The 20,571-nt window shown below is 34.8% G+C and overlaps 1 protein-coding gene across 1 annotated transcript in view; it reads left to right on the top strand.

Moving 5' to 3' along the window:
• Nucleotides 1-20,311, top strand: part of LOC127848321 (peptidyl-tRNA hydrolase ICT1, mitochondrial-like) — a 30,606-nt gene extending 10,295 nt beyond the window's left edge. Inside the window, exons 2-6 of the mRNA XM_052380708.1 lie at nt 213-270; nt 2,160-2,219; nt 5,152-5,234; nt 12,804-12,973; nt 20,185-20,311. Coding sequence (XP_052236668.1) covers nt 213-270; nt 2,160-2,219; nt 5,152-5,234; nt 12,804-12,973; nt 20,185-20,269 — 456 coding nt within the window. The 3' untranslated portion in view covers nt 20,270-20,311. The remainder of the gene's footprint in view (nt 1-212; nt 271-2,159; nt 2,220-5,151; nt 5,235-12,803; nt 12,974-20,184) is intronic.
• The last annotated feature ends 260 nt before the right edge of the window (nt 20,312-20,571 follow it).

Here is a 20,571-nt window from a genome sequence, read left to right as displayed (position 1 = left end):
GCTCAAACCTTGACAGCTGAATAAACTTTCATTTGCATTGGATATATACAACAAATTTAGTGGAATATGGCCAATAATTTGTTTATTAATTGTAACAAATAATATCAATATTGAGTATATATAATAATATAAGGAAAAACAATTCAACAGTCTGTATCTATGTTGCGTCCTTTCATGATATTCTAATAAGGTTTTCCTATTTTATTTTGCAGAAAGGAACTAAACCAGTTGCGAAACAGGAAGATGCATTTTCAGGGGTTATTCCACTTCGTAAGTACACCTTTCATGGAGGATATTTATTAGTTTCGGTAGATGATTAATTATAATTCAAGAGTAATAATGTATTTGAAGTTATTTTTTCATTGTTTTAAACAGTGAATTACCAATTGTAAATCACTCATATTTTCATGTATTTAAAAACAACAGGCAAGCAAAAAATAAACAGATCAACACACTATTGCACCTTGTACAGACCTGCACAAGTAAGGCAAATACTTCCTTAGTTAACATTTAGTTGATGTTAAAATCTGAACACTTCTTAACTATTTAAAATAATGAAATCTATGTCTCATCTCATCTTTAAGGCCTCTGAATTTAACCTGCATTTTAGCAGGATTATGCCCCCTATCATTCTATAAACGTCTGGTCAAGATTTGCTTTAAGTTAAAATTCAGTTAAAAGTTTGCAGGCGAAAAAGTGCATATCTCTGTAATTTCTGGAGATATTCAATTGAAACCTCACACGTGTCTTTGGGGTCATCATGTCAGATCACAGACAAAGGTCCTCATCTCTGACCTTCTGCCTAGCAGATTTATACCCCTTACTTTACTTTTTGTACTTGGGAAATTCAGCTTAAGGTTTGCTTGCAACAACTCTTGTCTTCAGCTGATATGCAGATGCAATTGGAGCCAAGTTCTGGGACACTTGTAAAAAATATACAAAACGTTTGCGCTCTATCAGTTAACTAAGCATGGAATTATTGTGCTGACATTTTGGGTTTCATTCTTTATTTTGTAGGTTTTTCTAGCATTTTTGGCCAGTTGGGTCAGTCACTTTTACTAAAAATGGGAACAAAAATAAGCTCAAGAAGTTTAGTTTGGAAGGTAATGTTCCAGTATAAGTGCTGTAATTTTGTTCTCTGGTTACCAAGCCAACATATAGGGCTATAGCGTGGTTACAGAGATGTGTACAGTTTCAAATGCAAACTTTAAACTGAATTGCAACTTACACGCTAACCTTGACCAGAAGTTTATAGGATGATAGGGGGCATAATCCTGCTAAAATGCAGGTTAAATTCAGGGGCCTTAGAGATAACGAGACATAGATTTCATTATTTCAAATAGTTAAGAAGTGCTCATATTTTAAGAATTGTTACTGACAATAGAAAAATGATTGCTCTTCAACTTGAGTATGAATGGAGGTTTTGTTCTATAATTGTGTTCAGGTGGATCATATGGAGGTACTGTGCTGTAATTGTGTGTGTAGGTGGATAATATGGAGGTATTGTGCTGTAATTGTGTGTGTAGGTGGATCATATGGAGGTATTGTGCTGTATTTGTGTGTGTGTAGGTGGATCATATGGAGATACTGTGCTGTAATTGTGTGTGTAGATGGATCATAATGGAGGTACTGTGCTGTAATTGTGTATGTAGGTGGATCATATGGAGGTATTGTGCTGTAATTGTGTGTGTAGGTGGATCATACGGAGGTATTGTGCTGTACATGTAATTGTGTGTGTAGGTGGATCATATAGAGGTATTGTGGTTTAATTGTGTTCAGGTGGATCATATGGAGGTATTGTGCTGTAAGTGTAGGTGGATCATATGCAGACATTACTGGCAAAGTTTGTGAATTTCAACTAAACTAATTGATAAAATATGTAAACTATTTTCTTGGAGTGAGCTCATTTTTTGTTAAGTGTATAGATTTTAAGTTGTAAGGTCACATATACTAGATAACTGCTATAGATATTCAATTTTACAAATGTGTTTTTTGTCATAATGTCAGGTGAATGACACATGTATACATGTGTGTGTATATCAAATTGCAACAACAGTCGAGGTCTTGAAGAAACATCTCAGGTTATTATGTCAACAAAATGTACTCACATTTTCATGCCCTTTCAATAATGTTAAGACAGGGTAATTATTTTATTTCAGATGATTTAGAAATTCAATCCTGCAGATCATCTGGTCCTGGTGGGCAACACGTCAATAAAGGTATGTATCCTACTTCCATTAGGATCTCATTTGAAAAAGTGTGCTTCTCAAAAGGGCAGGGTGAAAAGTCAGATATTGATATTTTGTGATAATTGTTTGCTAAACCTAAAGAATGTCTTAGTATTGTATTATAAATTGAATGTTTTTAGCTTAGTCCATCAAAATACAATTTTTCATATATATTTATGATTGTCTATACAGTCAATCTTGTATTAAGAGACCACTCAAGGGAGTAATCAAAAGTGGTCTCTTAATAAAATGGTCTTTAAATAAAAAAGGCCATTCTGGAGGAATGCTTACCCTCAATTTTAATCTATATGAAGGATAATCTCTTTTGTCAACGATGATTTTAACTTTTATAATAAAATGAATATAAACACAATGCATAAACAATATTTAACTTATAATGTGTTTTATTTTTTCACTTATTATAAATTATCATTTATTATAAATGAATTGTGTGTACATATTTATTTGCAAAAACACCATAGACAAGGAAATATTTTTCGCATTTTTTTCACCTGACACATTATTTTCCGCGTCTTCAAGCACCTCGGCTTTACGATTAGAATGTTCTGAATTGGAGTTTTACCGACTCCAAACTCATCTGTGATTTTACGTGCACTTTTACTCTTTGACAATTCGAAAACCCGAATTTTCTCGTTCAACGTTAACACTTTTTGTTTTGACATTTTAATTTCTTCATGTACGCTTAAGGAAATCTGACTCGATTTTGATACATAATGAGCTGAAAAAATTAAAACATGTCAATTGAAAGCAAACAAACAGACCTGATTGGAAAATTTATTAAGTAAATAACAATGTGATTGGCTAACAAATATCTACTAATTAGCATAATTACAAATTGGTAATGTACGGATTTCGACAGATGTTGCCGATTAATAGTTTATTTTCCGCACTTCTCAGGAAATGTTTATCGCGTACAGTGCATTGTTTCTGCACCTTTTATCTATACTCGAGAAAAATCGACGTTGAAGACTTTGCGCAATAGGTTCCTCTATTATTCAACTCAATAAATTGATACGCAGTCTACAACAATACCGGTCAGAACCGGTCAACGAGACAGAGCATAATCATAATGGTTGGTGTGGAAACAAAGCAGAGGTGTAACAGTACATCTTATCGGCTTAGATAAACAATTAACACGGATTTGTCCCAGAAAGATCAATAGATTAACCACTTTTACCTCCTAGTGGTCGCTTAATTCAAGATTCGGACATCAAAATACACAAAAATCAGCGGTCGCTGGTGGTGTAAGACAAAAGTTGCTTAATACAATATCATTATAATGTTAAAAAGCTCCGTTGGATTGCAAAATGGTCGCATAAGACAAAGGTCGCTTAATACAAGTGGTCGCATCCACAAGATTTACTGTATTTTAATGGTGACAAATCCAGAAGGGCATCGTGTGTAGGGAAAGGGCAGAAATTATCAGCACCCTGCTATTTCGCTTTTGATTTTGCCCTCAATAACATTAAGATGTTGATAAGCTTAAAGATGTTATTAGTCTGGGCTTTTTTGCCTTATTATAGAGTGGCTGTTTTTCACAAATTTGAGAGGTTCCATACTAAAATTTTCACAATTTAAAAAAGTCTGCAACTCAAATGTTCACAATTAACAAGTTAGAGACTCATTTTTTCACAAAATGAGGGTGCTAATGCTGCTTCACAACAAAGAAGAATGTGCTTAGGTTTATTAGTTTTATCTCATAAGTATACATGGATTTTCTTTATCCCAATTATGAGTTAGTAATAAGAACATTTTTCACTAATTTGCAACTTGTAAGAATGAATTACACAGTGAAGAACCATATTAACTCTTTCAGTGCTGGAACCGAATTTTGAAGGCCTTTGCAAACAGTTTTGATCCAGATGAGACGCCACAGAACGTGGGGTCTCATCAGGATCCAAAATGTTAGCTATTCTGATAGTATTCTTTGAAAAAAAATGAAGATAATGCTAATTTAAGAAATTCAGCAGACGACATTTTAGCAAATGACAAATTTCCCAGCATGCAAAGGGTTAAATAGCTTGTTTTGTGGTTGATTAGGTATTAGTTTGAGTTGTGTTTCCATATTTTGTGTCCTCTCTATTTTGCATGCAGGGATTTAGAAAACTGACATAATTGTTAGCGCAACTGAAAACCATATTTTGACAATATTGAAAAGACATGTGTGGTGCAAAAACCACGCTGCTTGCTAATAGTTCTAGGTCACAGTGAATTCTTGAAGGTTGTGCATATTCCTTATGTGGATATTGTGCATTAAGAGTTTTCAAAATAAAATGGCACAAATGATCATATGAAAATGATGTGTCACATGCAAGAACTAGCCTTGGATATTTAATGTCAAAGTCACACTTGGGAGTTCAAAGTCAAATCATGTTTGGAAAAAGCACATGTTTATGCATAGTGAGAATTAAGTTTGATTTGGAAAAAATGTTAACCATTTAGACCCAATGTTTGTTTTATTGCAAGTTTCAGGTCCAGTTGTTTAAGGTCAAATTTAAATGTTTATAATACAAATGTATATGCATGTTGTTAATTTTTGTGTATATTTTGTGTCCCATCTATGAAGTCATTTACATGGCTCATAAAGTAACCATTATTTTATGGTTCATGCATAAGAACCAGACTGTTTTGTTCAAGGTCAAGTTCCCATGTTTTCTCTGGTTAGTAATAACTTACTCTGCCTGAATATTTGAATTTCTATGCAGAATTCTGTGAAGTTAAAACCTTCAATTGCAATCTAAAAGATATATTAAAGTCTGTGTACACGCCACATGAAGAATCAGTGAACATTATGTTGAGTCTTCATGTCAATAGCACACTTGAAACATTCATAATCTGGTAAAATATTTCACGCTTTTTCTTGTCAAAGGCACTGTATTTGTGTATTTGTGGCGTATTCCAGTGAACACCAAGGTTGAAGTGCGGTTTAATGTGAACAAGGCTGAGTGGATACCTGATTGGATCAAACCAAAATTATTAGAGCAGGTAATGTACTGGAAGATAGGAACAACAACAACACTCCAGAAACATGGCAAGAAGAATTCTTATGCTACAGTACACTTCACGCGTTTTCCCCGTAAAACGCGCTCCTTCCACAGGTTTTTTTCTGCTAGCGAGTGTTCACGCGGCGTTGAGAGAGCGAGGTGAACTCGATAAAACGCTCGGCGTTACGCCGCGTTCGCTTATTCCCGCGGCGTGTATTACTTTAGCCTAGTCGGTAAATGCAGACAATTTCCGTTCTTATCAGTGACCGCCACGCAACGCCGCGTTAGCAGTGTGCTACTGGGCATGCCAAAAAATTAAAACATTGTTATAATAAATTGTTTAAATACTGTAGTACATGTATAAAAAAAGATAATTGTATAGAAAATTAATACGTATAAAAATTATGTTTTTTAATTCACAGGTACGTCTACAATATGAATGAATATAAGACATTTGACAAATTAATATTTAAATCATAATACATATAAGACAAGAATAAATGTTCCATAAAATTTCCAAATGAGAATAATAATTAGTAATCCGAAACACACTACGATTTTTAATAATAACACGCCGTTTACAAATGCTTCCAATATACAGTCATCATGTATATTTCCCGACAAAAGAGCGCGAAAATTATGCTGCAATGTACAAGGTATACTCCTGCAAAGCGTGCGTGTATTGATTTTTTTATACAAACTTTATAGCGCAGAGAACATTGAATTTTGTTGATTTCGGTTAAAAGTTTCTTTGGTATTTTTTAACAAAATTATATCGCGAATAAGTTGATATTTCCTCCAAAAAAATTTCAAATCATACACGCCGAATCTTTATCGTTACGGTATTTTAGAAGAGTAATTATTTTAACAGTAATTGTACTGTAAACTGATTAAAGAAGACATCTGGGCGGAACTGGATTTTAAGTGTTTGACGTTATGAAAACACGCAAAGCTTGTCTACTGACCTATTGTGTAGACTGCTGTCTGCGGTGTTTTGACAAAAGGGATTAACATGTTTGAATGTCACTTTGCCGATTTGGTCCATAATTACTGGTAAACATTGTTTTGAATGTCGACGCGAGAAGAATACAACTGTGAATATTAAATGCAACTATCAACTCAATAGTTACCACCTTCTTTTAGCAATCAATGGAATAACCTAACTTCAAAGAGAAAATAAATGCATTAGCGAGAAGAGAATTGACTTTGTTCCGACAATTAAAACCATTCCGTATGCATACGTTGAACGTGTTTACTTGAGTAAGTTATGCCTTGAGATAGGAAGGGGCTTTTCTTTGATTACGTCAAACTGTCAATTCACACAGATTTGCGAGATTTTTAGGGTCCTTGGTCATTTGTTTACATGTTCAGTATAGAAAATCACCTGCTAACATAAAAACTTTGGATTAAATTATCAAAATAAAAACAATGTTGCAAACTGTGTTTATATTAATTGGTAAGTATTAGTTAAAAGACGATGTTTTGTTTGTCGTAAATCAACGAGTTTTCTATACAACAACAACTACTTCTACAACCACGTCGGGATCGATCTATCTTGGTTGTTTTTTAACCAGGTTTTCCGAAGGAAAAAACTGGTTATTAGATTGGCAAATGCGGGCGGGCTGGCTGGCTGGCTGGCGGGCTGGCGGAACAAGCCATAACTTTGTCGTTCATTGTGAGATTTTAAAATCATTTGGCACATTTGTTAACCATCATTAGACGGTGTGTCGCGCGAAAAAATTACGTCAATATCTCCAAGGTCAAGGTCACACTTTGAGTTCAAAGGTAAAAAATAGCCATAAATGAGCTTGTCTGGGCTATAACTATGTCATTCATTATGAGATTTTAAAATCATTTGGCACATTTGTTCACCATCATGGGACGGTGTGTTGCACGAAAGAATCACGTCAATATCTCCAATGTCAAGGTCGCCACGACTAAAAATAGATTTATTTTAAAACAAACTTACAAAGGGGGTTAATTTTGCTTGTTCATTTCAAAAGTTCAGTTTGAGTTGTCTCCCTTTATCAGATTTTTTTTCACAATGAAAATCTGGTTTTGTGACAATTTTGTCCCTTGTTTTTTATTGTAAATATTATACTACATGTACATGTATGTACTTGTAATAAATGTAATTTTATTTGAAAATCAGGAAGTCAAACAAAATTAAATTGATCGTTATCTCGTAAAACGCGGAGTTTCCCCCGCGTTGCCAACGCCGAGGGCCGCCGCGTTGGCTTATCAGTTTTGCCGATCCTTAACTGCCGCGTCCAAAATCATGCAAACGCAGCGTCTGGCGGGATTTACTTAATCTCCCTCCAGGTCAATCACCGCAGAGTATGGAGGGAAATTGGGGAAAACGCGTGGAGTGTACTGTATGCTAGTCTTATGCTATAAAGGACAATTCACACAACCCAACACCTAACATATATAAGATGAAACCTTGGGTTACAGCCTTGCAATACAATTTGTGACAAATTTTGTTGTCCCCTACTGGTTTCACCGGAGGGGACTTATGGTTTGCGCTATGTCTTTCAGACTGTCCGTCCGTCACACTTTTCTGGATCCTGCGATAACTTTCAAAGTTCTTAATATTTTTTCATGAAAATTGAAACATGGATAGATGGCAATATGGACATTATGCACTTCATTTCATTTTGTTCCTACGAAAAAAAATCTGGTTACTATGGCAACAGATAGACTAGAAATACTGCTGAAAATGGTGGTTTTCTGGATCCTGCGATAACTTTAAAAGTTCTTAATATTTTTTCATGAAACTTGCAACATGGATAGATGGCAATATGGACATTATGCACTTCATTTCATTTCGTTCCTACGTCAAAAATTGTGGTTGCTATGGCAACCAAAAAAAAAAATAATCTGAAAATGGTGGAATTTCTGACAATGGTGGAGCCGGTAGGGGAAAATATTGCTTGACAATAGCCATGTTATGTTTGTGCCTCCAGAAAGTGCGAGACATTGCACTTGTTGCTCTGTACATCCGTCCATACGTATATCATATGTCCAGGAGCTTGTTTTTTTAACTGGTCTTTAACTTCTTGCTGAAACTTTCAGAGTGGAATTTCTGTTATGTGTAGAAAATTCTGGAGAAAGGAATTTTGGCTGCGACGATTTTTGGCAGAATAAGGTTTTTTTGTTATTCCACAATAGAGTCCCAAAGTTTTCTGTTTTCAACTACTTTTAAACTACAGGATGGAACTCGCTAAAACTTTGACAATGAAATGACATCAATGTTCTTATGATTGTATTGAATAAAATTTTGACAGTGTTTTTTTTACTTAAGAATATAGAGTCTGCTTTAACCTGTGTTCTTAACTCTTCTTTAACTATTTGGTTGATCTGGTTCTAATTTTCACAGTTGAATAACAAATGAATATGTAGATGCTCATATAGAAAGGAATTTTCCTGCGAGGTGTTTTGGCAGAATTATGCCCTTAAATTTGTCTGTTTAACCACCATAAAATATATTGTTCCAAAATTTTGTGTTTTCAAATTTACAACGTGGATCTTGAGGAATTTTTCACAGTTGAATGACTTTAATGTAGAGATGTAAAGTAAGGAATTTTGGCTGAAACAAGTTTTTGCAGAATAATTGCTCTACTATTGTTCTTCTAAAGAATAGTTCAATACATAGTCCCAAAATTGTGTGATTTTATGAGCAAGGCTGTTTTCGGAGAAAAAACGAGCTATTGTCATAGCCAGCTTGTCGTCAGCCATCCGCCTACATGGTTCGTGCTAAAACCTTAACATTTGCCATAACTTTTTAAATATTGAAGATAGCACCTTGATATTTGGCATGCATGTGTATCTCATGGAGCTGCAATTTTGAGTGGTGAAATTTCAAGGTGAACATCATCCTTCAAGGTCTAGGGTCGAAAAAACAAAGTCAAGGGAAGTAATAAGCTTTAAATGGGCATAGTTATTTGACCTGCCCACGTATATATTTTTGTTAAATAAATCAAAGCGGTGCAGTAGGCAGCATTGTGTTTCTGACAAACACATTGTGGTAAAAGGTCAAGGTCATTGTTTACGGTCTATGGTAAAAAATACAGATTTAAGGGAAGAAATAAGCTTTATAAAGGGAGAAAATTATTCAATATTGAACATAGCCACTTTATATATTTGGCATGCATGTGTATCTCATGGAGCTGCACATTTTGAGTGGTGAATCTACAGTCACAGTATAGTGGCTTTTAATTATTTGCTACTAAAAATAGAGATTTGTTACAGACAATTATTTTCAAGGGAAGTAATTTATATACAGTCCAACCCCTACTTCCGGTCACCCCTCATCGCCGGTCACCCCGTGTAGGCGGCCGGTCTGCGCCGCGACCGTCGATAAACACTATATAATGCACCCCTCTTAAACGGTAACCCCGTTTCTCCGGCCAGCGGCCAGCAATTTTGCATCCCAAATGTTAAATTCCCCCCCCATATGAGAGGTCACGTGCAAGTAAGTCAGTCATGTACATTGGCAAAATTACACAGACGCAACGGCGAAAAAATTGATACTTACTTCCAGTCTGCGGTTTAGGCTCTGTAGTACTAAAGCGTGATGTGTGAACATTTTGGCAGCCAGTTTGCAAATTGCAATTAATTAGTGGCGGATTATCGGGTTATCGGGTTAAAAGCAATATGCGACCGTTTGATCTTTTTATTTCCGCATGTGCAAATATCACCTATTATTACTGGCAAGGAGATTCTTAATTTATAATTTATTATTTGTAGCTCATACTATTTCAAGCACACATTTATGACAATTATCGGCTAATTTAAAGTTAAAAAGAACAACAAAACTTTTAACCGAAATCAACCGATCTACATGTTCTCTGTGCTACAAAGTTTTTATCCAAAAATCAATACACGCATGCTTTCGAACCATGGATATGGCGTGACATTGTACATTGGTGCATAATTTTCGCGCGCTTTTGTCGGGACAAAGGAAATACACGATGCTAGAATTTGTAAACGTCTCGTTAACATTAAACAATCGGGAGTGTGTTTCGGATTACAAATTATTTTTCTCATTTGGGACTAAAAAAAACATTTATATTTGTTTTATATTAACAATGATTTCAATATTAATTTTGATAAAACCCTTTACGCGGCGAAAAAACTTTTTTATAATATTATGCATGAAAAGCACGATTACCAGTAGGATAACACCCGGTTGCTATTATCAGTCTCTTAAGTAACTGGCCACGATTTTATCGTGAAGGAGATCACTGTCGGGACCAATTCGTGCGGTAGGTATTCAAAGCCATAAAACTGCAATAAACCGATTAAATTATCGATTTATAGTGACACGGGAGTTATTCACGCATAACTGATTCACAACTGTTCCCATCTTAAGTGCATTGCGGCCATACAACGCGCATTGTATAAACAATGAATCATGAGAATGATTCTTTTTCATTGACTTGATTTTGATGATGATGATATTGATGATGATTAGAAAGATGAATAGAATATTTTTTTGAATGAAAATGTTGTCTTATAGGGGATTTTAGAAAGGAAGAAATAAATTTATTTTAAGTCTATACATTGTTTAGTACATGTACACATATTAACCATTTTGTTTATACAAAAATTAAACAGTTGGCCATGCACTCAACAACTCCAGACTCCCTATGACCCAACCCCCTCTTAAGAGGCCACCCCGCTTAAGCAGCCCATTTGGCTGTTTCCCTTGACTGGCTGCTTAAGAGGGGTTGGACTGTAATTATAAATCTCATATTATATATTTCCTTATCAAGAATTGAAGTTCTTTTCACAGTTACTGTACAGATTTATTATTTTGATTATTTATAATCCAAATGATTGATTTTAAAGTGTTTTTTAATGATATAATTAAAATTTCTTTGAGGTTCATTACATACCTGTGGACTTATGTCCATAGAAACATGATCAACTCTGGTTATGATCTCTTTTAAACCACAGGCCCAGTTGGATTGGACAAAATTCAGGGGAAGTAATAACCTTTAAAGGGAGATGATTTCTATACCTGCCAAATGATAAATAAAAAAATTATTTCAATGCGGCGCAGTAGGGGGCATTGTGTTTCTGAAAAACACATCTCTTGTTTGGGTCACTAGGTCAAAGGTCAAGGTCACTGTGACCTCTAAAAAAAAAAAATCTGACAAACTTTCGTAGCCGAGCGTGGCACCCGTTATGCGGTGCTCTTGTTTCCCCTTAAACTAAACTGGACGTATCTTTCTCAAACTTTCACAGTTTAATTACTACACTGGTCATAACAAAAGGAATTTCAACTGCAACCAGTTTTGGCTTAATTATAACCCTTTGTCTTTTTTTCCACTATAGAATATAAAGTTATATAGTAATAGTAATATAGTAATATATTGCCAGAAAATGGGATCTGGGGGCATCAGTTTCAGTGACACATTTCAAGTTTTTTATATTTTAATTGTTACAATGAGAAGACTTTTCAAACGTAAAACACACAAAATATAAAAGGTTATTTTAACCATATTTTCCCAAAATTAATGCACACATTCAAGTCATGCGTGGTTCAAATATTCACACATGTATATTTATGGCACTAATATATGGCTCAGAAACACATAATGCCTGCAAAAAAAGTCAATATAATTCAATACTAGTGCCTATAAACGCATTATATAGTTAAGTGCAAATTGTACAGTTCTTCACTATATGACGGATAGTGTGCATGCACATAGCAGTACTTCACTTACATTTGTTGCTAACAGTTTTCCTACTAGTGCTGATTTACCAAAGCCCTCGGAAAGTGTCCAAGAGACCACTTTTTGTTGTTTTAAATTTAACAACTATTTAATTATTTTACTTTGAGCATTTATAAATATGAATACATAGAGGATATTTGTTGGATTCGGTGGATTATCGATTTTATATAAAATATATATTATTTTCTATGATCATGAGTGAATTAAAATCGATATTCCACCAAATCCAACAAATTTTCTTTTTATTTTATGCTTTGTTCACCGTTGTTAAAGAGTTTAACTAAAGAATTTCGCTGGGATGATGACGTCATTTCGTAAAAAAAAAATGACGTCATTTCACTGTAAACAATGAAAATTATCGATATTTTTCACTAATAATTTTCTCTGTTTGAAACATTGAAATTATCAGTTTTAATTCACTGATATTTCTCTATAAACCACTGGAAAGCATTAAATAAAACCCTTTGGGTAAAGCAGCTTTTAACTTAAACTTCTAAAAAAATAGAAGTTTAGATTGAAAATAATATTCTTTATATGACTTCAATATAACCCTTTGCAACATCAAAACAAATAAACATTTTTATTCAAATCTACTTTTCTTTTAAAAATGCAATAATTTCTATAAATGTTATGGGGTGTTTCCAATGCTGCTGCTGCAGTATGTCACTATGTAAAAACTCTCCTACAGAATTTACTTCTTAAAGGCTTGAAAACTGGGATGAACTTTGAATAAAAAATACCATCAATTTGAGTAGTCAAGGTAAGAACCAACCACTGCTCTAACTGGACAGGCTCTGCTGCAATATAATGTGGTCATTATTTTTCAGCAACAAAACCGCATCAACAAGAATGGGGAGCTAATAGTTACATCTGAAAAGACTCGCAAACAGATCCTCAACCAGGCCGACTGCCTGGACAAGATACGTAACATGGTATTCCAGGCCTCGGTGAAACCCAAGGAGCTCGAACCCTGGGAGCAAGAACAGATCAAACAGAGGTCAGCATGGCTTTCAATCAATTTTAAATATAATGGTTTTGCGGAACTGGTACACTCTTGTTTAAGATTTTTTTTAGCACACATGAGCACAATGTGTTTATGGTGAGCGTTTGTGATCGATTTTTGTCCGTTGTGCCTTGTGCGGTGTCAACACTTGCCTTGTTAACTTTCTAAAGGCCACATTTTTTGTCCCATCTTCACAAAATTTGGACTCAGAAGATTTGTTCCAACAATATCTTGGACGAGATCGAAAATGGTTCCAGTTGGTTAAAAAACATGGCCGCCAGGGGGCTATAGTATATATATATGGACAGAAGATTTGTCCAAATGATATCTTGGAAGAATTTGAAAAGGGTTCAGGTTGCTTGACAAACATGGCCGCAAGGGGACTGGGCTATATACAGTCAATCTTGTATTAAGAGACCACTCAAGGGAGTAATCAAAAGTGGTCTCTTAATAAAACGGTCTTTGAATACAAAAGGCCATTCTGGAAGAATGCTTACCCTCAATTTTAATCTATATGAAGGATTATCTCTTTTATCCACAATGATTTTAACTTTTATAATAAAATGAATATAAACACAATACATAAACAATATTTTACTTATAATGTGTTTTATTTTTCACTTATTATAAATTATCATTTATTATAAATCAATTGTGTGTACATATTTATTTGCAAAAACAACATAGACAAGGAAATATTTTTCCTAAGAACAAAGAATTTTGCTAAAAATGTGTAACAGTCTACATATACATGTGTACAGCTAAAACTAGAAATAAATGTCAGAAGCCAAAAGCTATGATATATTATCACATGTATTTCTCTGTCCGTTTCTATATTGCGCGTTTTTTTTCACCTGACACATTATTTTCCACGTCTTCAAGCACCTTGGCTTTACGCTTAAGAATGTTCTGAATTTGGGTTTTTCCGACTCCAATCTCGTCTGCGATTTTACGTGCACTTATACTCTTTGACAATTCCAAAACCTGAATTTTCTCGTTCAAAACTAACACTTTTTGTTTTGACATTTTAATTTCTGCATGTACGCTTAAGGAAATCTAACTCGATTATGATACATAATAAGCTGAAAAAATTAAAACACGTCAATTGAAAACAAACAATCAGACCTGGTTGGAAAATTTATTAAGTAAATAACAATGTGATTGGCTTACAAATATCTACTAATTAGCATTATTACAAATTGGTAATGTACAGATTTCGACAGATGTTGCCGATTAATAGTTTATTTTCCGCACTTCTCAGGAAATGTTTGTCGCGTACAGTGCATTGTTTCTGCACCTGTTATCTATACTCGAGAAAAATCGGCGTTGTCTCTTAACAATCCACATAGTAAACTATTTAAGCTGTAGACTGTGCGTAATATGTTCCTCTATTATTCTACTCAATAAATTAATACGCAGTCTACAACAATACCGGTCAGAACCGGTCAACGAGACAAAGCATAATCATAATGGTTGTGAAAACAAAGCAGAGGTGTAACAGTACATCTTATCGGCTTAGATAAACAATTAACACGGATTTGTCCCTGAAAGATCGATAGATTAACCACTTTTACCTCCTAGTGGTCGCTTAATACAAGATTCGGATATCAAAATACACACAAATCAGCGGTCGCTGGTCGCGTAAGACAAAAGTCGCTTAATACAATATCATTATATAGCGAAAAAGCTCCGTGGGATTTCAAAATGGTCGCATAAGACAAAGGTCGCTTAATACAAGTGGTCGCATCCACAAGATTGACTGTATATGGCTATAGTAAAACCTTGTAAACACTCTAGAAGCCTCACTTTTTGTCCGATCTTAATGAAATCTGGTCAGATTATTTGTGCGAAAGATATCTTGTACAGGTTTGAAAATGGTTCCAGTTGGTTGAAAAACATGGCCGCCAGGTGGCGGGAATTTTTCCTTGTTAACACTCTATATAGAGTCAACATTTATTGTCCGATCTTCATAAAACTTGGTCAGATGATTTGTCCCAATGATATCTTGGACAAGTTCAAAAATTGTTCCGGTTGGTTGAAAAAATTACCCCCAAGAGACGGGGCATTTTATGGCTATAGTAAAAACTTGTAAACACTCAAGTCAAATTTAAAGTCCAATCTTCACGACATTTGGTCTGAACATTTGTGCCAATGATATCTTAAAAGATTTCGAAAATGGTTCTTGTTGGTTAAAAAATATGGCTGCCAGGGGACAGGGCATTTTTCCTTATATGGGTATATATGGCTATCGTAAAACCTTGTCAACACTCTAGATTCCACTTTTATTGTCTTATCTTTGCGAAACTTGGTCAGAAGATTTGTTCCATTGGTGTCTTGAACGAGTTCCAAAATGGTTCCGGTCCATTGAAAAACATGTTTGCCAGGGGGCGTGGCATTTTTCCCGGCTATAGTATAAACTTGTTGACACTCTGAAAGTCACATTTATTGTCCAATCATCTTGAAACTTGAAACTTGGTCAGAACATATGTTTGAATGATATTTTGGATAAGTCCGAAAATAGTTTTGGTCTGTTGGAAAATATGGCAGCCAGGGGGCAGGGTAGTTATCCTTAGATGGTCATAGTAAAACCTTGTTAGCACTCTAAAAGTTACTTTTATGATTCACTTTTCATGGAACTTGGTTAGAACTTTAGTTCTAATGATATCTTGGGCTACACAGAAGAGGTCAGTTCCTTTGTTTCTCATGTGAGCGACTTTGGGTCTTTCAGGCCCTCTTGTTAGCTCATCTATTTTTTGAAAAAAAATTATGAGCTATTGTCATCACCTTGGCGTCGGCGTTGGTGTCCGGTTAAGTTTTGCGTTTAGGTCCACTTTTCTCAGAAAGTATCAATGCTATTGCATTCAAACTTAGTACACTTACTTACTATCATGAGGGGACTGGGCAGGCAAAGTTAGATAACTCTTGCGTGCATTTTGACAGACTGTGCAGGCAAAGTAATGTAACTCTGACTGGCATTTTGACAGAATTATGTGCCCTTTTTATACTTAGAAAATGGAAAATTTGATTAAGTTTTGTGTTTAGGTCCACTTTATTCCTACAGTATCAAAGCTATTGCTTTCATACTTGCAACACTTATTAACTATTATAAGGGGACTGTGCAGGCAAAGTTATGTAACTCTGACTGGCATTTGGATGGAATTATGGGCCCTTTATACTTAGAAAATTGAAAATTTGGTTAAGTTTTGTGTTTTGGTCCAATTTACCTCCAAAGTATCATAGATATTGCTTTCATACTTGGAACACTCGCAAACTATCATAAGGGTACAGTAAAAGGACAAGTTGCATAACTCTGGTTGTCATTTTTACGGAATTATGGCCCTTTTTTGACTTAGTAACTTTAAACATATGGTTAAATTTTGTGTTTCGATCCACTTTACTTCTTAAGTATCAAGGCTATTGCTTTCAAACTTCAAATACTTTCATGCTATCATGAGGTTACTGTACCTGGCCTTTTACCTTGACCTTTGAATGACCTTGACTCTCAAGGTCAAATTATTAAATTTTGCTAACATTGCCTTAACTTCTTTATTTATGATTAGATTTGATTGATACTTTGACAAAACTACTCTTACCTGACATACGACAATAGACTCCACCCAAACCATCCCCCGTGCCCTCCCCCCCCCCTTTTTTTTTTTTATGAAACGGTTAAAAATCACAAATATTTATTTTTATTATTTTATGTTTAAATACCGTCCAACCATCGCACCCAAGAATCCCCCCCCCCACCCCCCCCCCTTTTATTGACTTTTTTTTGCATTTTTTTTCCACATTTTTGGAAGATAATGTAATTAATGTCCGCACACCCACACTATACACCCCTCTTCACTCCACCCCTCCCTCCTTTGAGTCCCTTCACCTTTAAAAAGAAAATAGATGAGCGGTCCGCACCCGCAAGGCGGTGCTCTGGTTTAGTTAATGGGATAGCTGTTAATGAATTTTCAGTAACCCACTTGCCATTGACACTTAATTTTGCTGAAGCCCTTACATTTCTAATGTTTCTTTAGCTTACCTGAAATTTTTTATAGTGAGATTGTTTGATAGCCAATTGCCACTTTCTTTGTGCATTGTCCATTCGCCTTGTAAATACTCAAGAAGCAACATTTATTGCTAATCATAATGAACTTGCTTGGATCATTTTACCCAATCTCATCTTGGGTGATTTGGAAGCTGAGTCAGGTAAGATAAAAAACAAGGTTTCTGGATCAAATCCAAGGAAATACTATAGACCGCATGTATTACTGAATCATCCTGAAGCTTGCATAGAATTTTTGTCCCAATGATATCCTCCCCTAAATAAAAACATGATTCCAGTCCTTTGAAAAACTTGGCCGCCAGGGGAGCGGCAATTTTCTAGGCATGGCTATTGCAAAACTGATTGCACACTCTAGAAGTATCATTTTATGCCCAATATTCATTAAAGTGCTCAGAACATTTGTCCCAATAATGTATCAAACATTTTAAAACTATGTCCCATACGGTCCAATTCTAGGTCACTATGTAAAGATACAGAAAAAGCTTGTGAACTTTCTATAGGTCACTTCTAGATCAAATGAAAGTGGGTCACAAGGAATCAAAATACAAGGTCACATTATTTTTAATGCCCAATCTTTATGAAACTGAGTCAGGAAATTTGTCTGAATGATATTTTAGTTACGTTCAAAACTTGGTCATTAGAGGTTAAAAGCTAGGTTCCCCGCGGTAAGATTTTAGAAAATGCTTTGTAACATTCTGAATCTTGTTCAGAACATTTGTGTCAATAATATCTCTGCTTATTTATGTACTTGATCAAGTGGTCAAATATATAAAAGTAAGTTAACGCTCTTGAAGCCCCATTTATTAAATAATCTTCTTAAAATTTGATTTTAACCTTTGTTTCGTTGATATCCTGTAAGTTCAGAAATTGGGTCTTGCGGAATCAAACACAAGGTCAATGTGTCAAATAGAAGAAACTGGTAGTTAATTCTCAATTCTCATAAAAAGTCACATTTGCTTGTTCAATGTTAATGAAACTTTTTCTGCACATTAGTTCTCATGATTGATCTGAAGAGTGATGTTTGGTTCCTGTCCATTTAACCACAGGGCCGACATGAGGCAGAGAAGTAGTCTTAATGTGGCTCTAGTTAATTCCAGAAGATACATTTTTGACCAATTGTGAAACTTGCTCTGGACATAACAAATTGTGTTGTTTTTATGTATGAGCATAATTCCAATATTTAAATGATTGCAGCTTCTTGGTGTTGCAACAGTTCTCCCTTTTAGTCTTTTGTTAAACCTTGTGAACATTACTTGCTCAGAACAGTTCAGTTCCTGTATGTTAGCGCCTTAGGCATTTTGCCCTCTTTTAATACATTATTATTAGGATAGTTTTTGTGCTTTATATGACAACAAAAATTGTCTACTGGATAGAATTTTTTGTGAAAGTGATCTGTGAGAACCTTAATTAGTTACCAGCAATTTGCTTTCTTAATTCTAAAAATAGCTGGTTGAAAAAAAAATATATATAAATAAAATAGGTTGCTTTAATAAAGGAAGTTTTCCAAGACCTACCTTACAGTCCAGTTTGTGAAAGTGCATCCTCAATAACCAAGCATTACTGTCCTATTTTCAAATGTTGCATTACATTTTGAAAACTGGAAATCCTGTTCCATGAATAGGGAATTTTTCTCTCAGATTGTTTGGACGTTTTAAAAATATGCGACACTAATCAAGAGCTCTTCGAAATTTTGAAATTAAGTGTGAAATCAAGGTTTGGTCTAGGTAAGCAGTTTTGGAACAAATGTTTGTTTGATGATTCATATAGGGAAACTAGTGTATAGCAGTAATTAGAAAATCACTTAAAATTGTCTTCCATCATATGATCCTGGACGTTTGGTTACTGTAATTTTGATAGTTTCGTGACAAAAACTGCGAGGACTTTAGTCCTAAAATGCCCTTAATACAAGCCTTGCTGTCAGTTCTCTGGCTGGGCCAAAGAAGTCAACAAACTTCGTGGAGTGATAGTATGGATAGCAAGTAAAAATAATAGTTAAAGTTTCAAGATTTTTTTTGGCTACTATATTCTATTTCTTAATTTACTATTGATTTTTAATTTTATGGAGATTCTGTAAATAGGAGACTTGTACCAGTGAAGTATTAAATGTTATACTGTTGTAGCCTTCTTTTCCTTAAATGTGGTGCAAACAAGTGGCAGGTCTATAATGTACAGGACTCACTTGGAAGTTTAAATGTTTTGTATTTAAAAAATTAACAGTATGTAATTAACAGTATGTCAGGAAAATAACTTCCTTCCATTCTAACCTTGTAGAGTGCATGTTAATCAATATTTTACACTGTGCTGCGTTTAATGTCACATTTAAAGTTCAAATGTTTTATTAAGTGAGCATAAATGTCCACATTTTTTTTATACCCCCTGATCGAAAGATCGGGGGAATATTGTTTTTGGCCTGTCTGTCTGTCATTCATTCATGGTATGTGTGTGTCCCAAAACTTTAACCTTCGTTAAAGTTTGGTAATAACTTTTTGAATATTGAAGATAGCAACTTGATATTTGGCATGCATGTGTATCTCATGAAGCTGCACATTTTGAGTGGTGAAAGGTCAAGGTCATCTTTCAAGGTCAAAAGTCAAAAAATACAATCCAAGGGAAGTACATGTAATAAGCTTTAAAAGGGAGATAATTGGTAAACCTGCCAAATTATATATTGAAATTTTATTTCAAAGCAGTGCAATAGGGAGCATTGTGTTTCTGACAAACACATCTCTTGTTTTCTTATGCATTTCATGACTTAAAAATAACTGTACAAAATAAATGTTGCAGACCATTATGAGTTGTGAACTGTCAACAAGTTATGTAGTGAAGACATAAGATTTTTTGTGAAAACAAATGTCCAGTTTTATCTGCAGTCACCTGGCTCAAGCGGCTAATCTAGATTCCTCCCCACAGGTCAGTTTTAAGTGGCCGATTAGACCAGGCCCCGTGTTCACAAAATGATTTTGCAATCGAAAATCGGTTTTAACTGACATCGATTTTCATTTTTGCCAACTACAATGGAAATCCATTTTTAATGACATGCAAAATCAATTTTCGATTGCAAAAAATGGGGCCTGTTCAATTAACTGGCTGCTTATCACAGGTTAAATTAACTTTCATGATCATGTATGTATATTCATTCTATTTACAGGGAAGAGGCTGCCAAACAGAGGAGTATGGAGGAACGAAGAAGACGATCATTGTTAAAACTGAAACGCAATGGGGACTTTCTTTGACATAATTTTGTTAAAATATTTTATTAAATAATGAATGTTTAATTGTATTACATTTGGTTTATTTAAGCCAGACTATTCACGAAATAATCCAAGCTATGCCACTCACCCAAATGTCTGTGTCAGTGTAATGCTTTGGTAAAGGTAACTGTGCAACACCTTCATATGTTGGTTTCTACAACAGGTATTCAATAACAAGAGGGCTTGAAAGGCCCAAAGTCGCTCACCTGAGATTCAAAGGAACTGATCTGTTCTGTGCAGCCCATGGTGTCATTAGAACAAATGTTCTAACAAACTTTCATGAC

Source organism: Dreissena polymorpha, chromosome 10 (assembly GCF_020536995.1).
Source record: "Dreissena polymorpha isolate Duluth1 chromosome 10, UMN_Dpol_1.0, whole genome shotgun sequence".
In the NCBI taxonomy this organism is placed as follows: domain Eukaryota; kingdom Metazoa; phylum Mollusca; class Bivalvia; order Myida; family Dreissenidae; genus Dreissena; species Dreissena polymorpha.
This window is presented reverse-complemented; position numbering and strand designations above follow the sequence as displayed.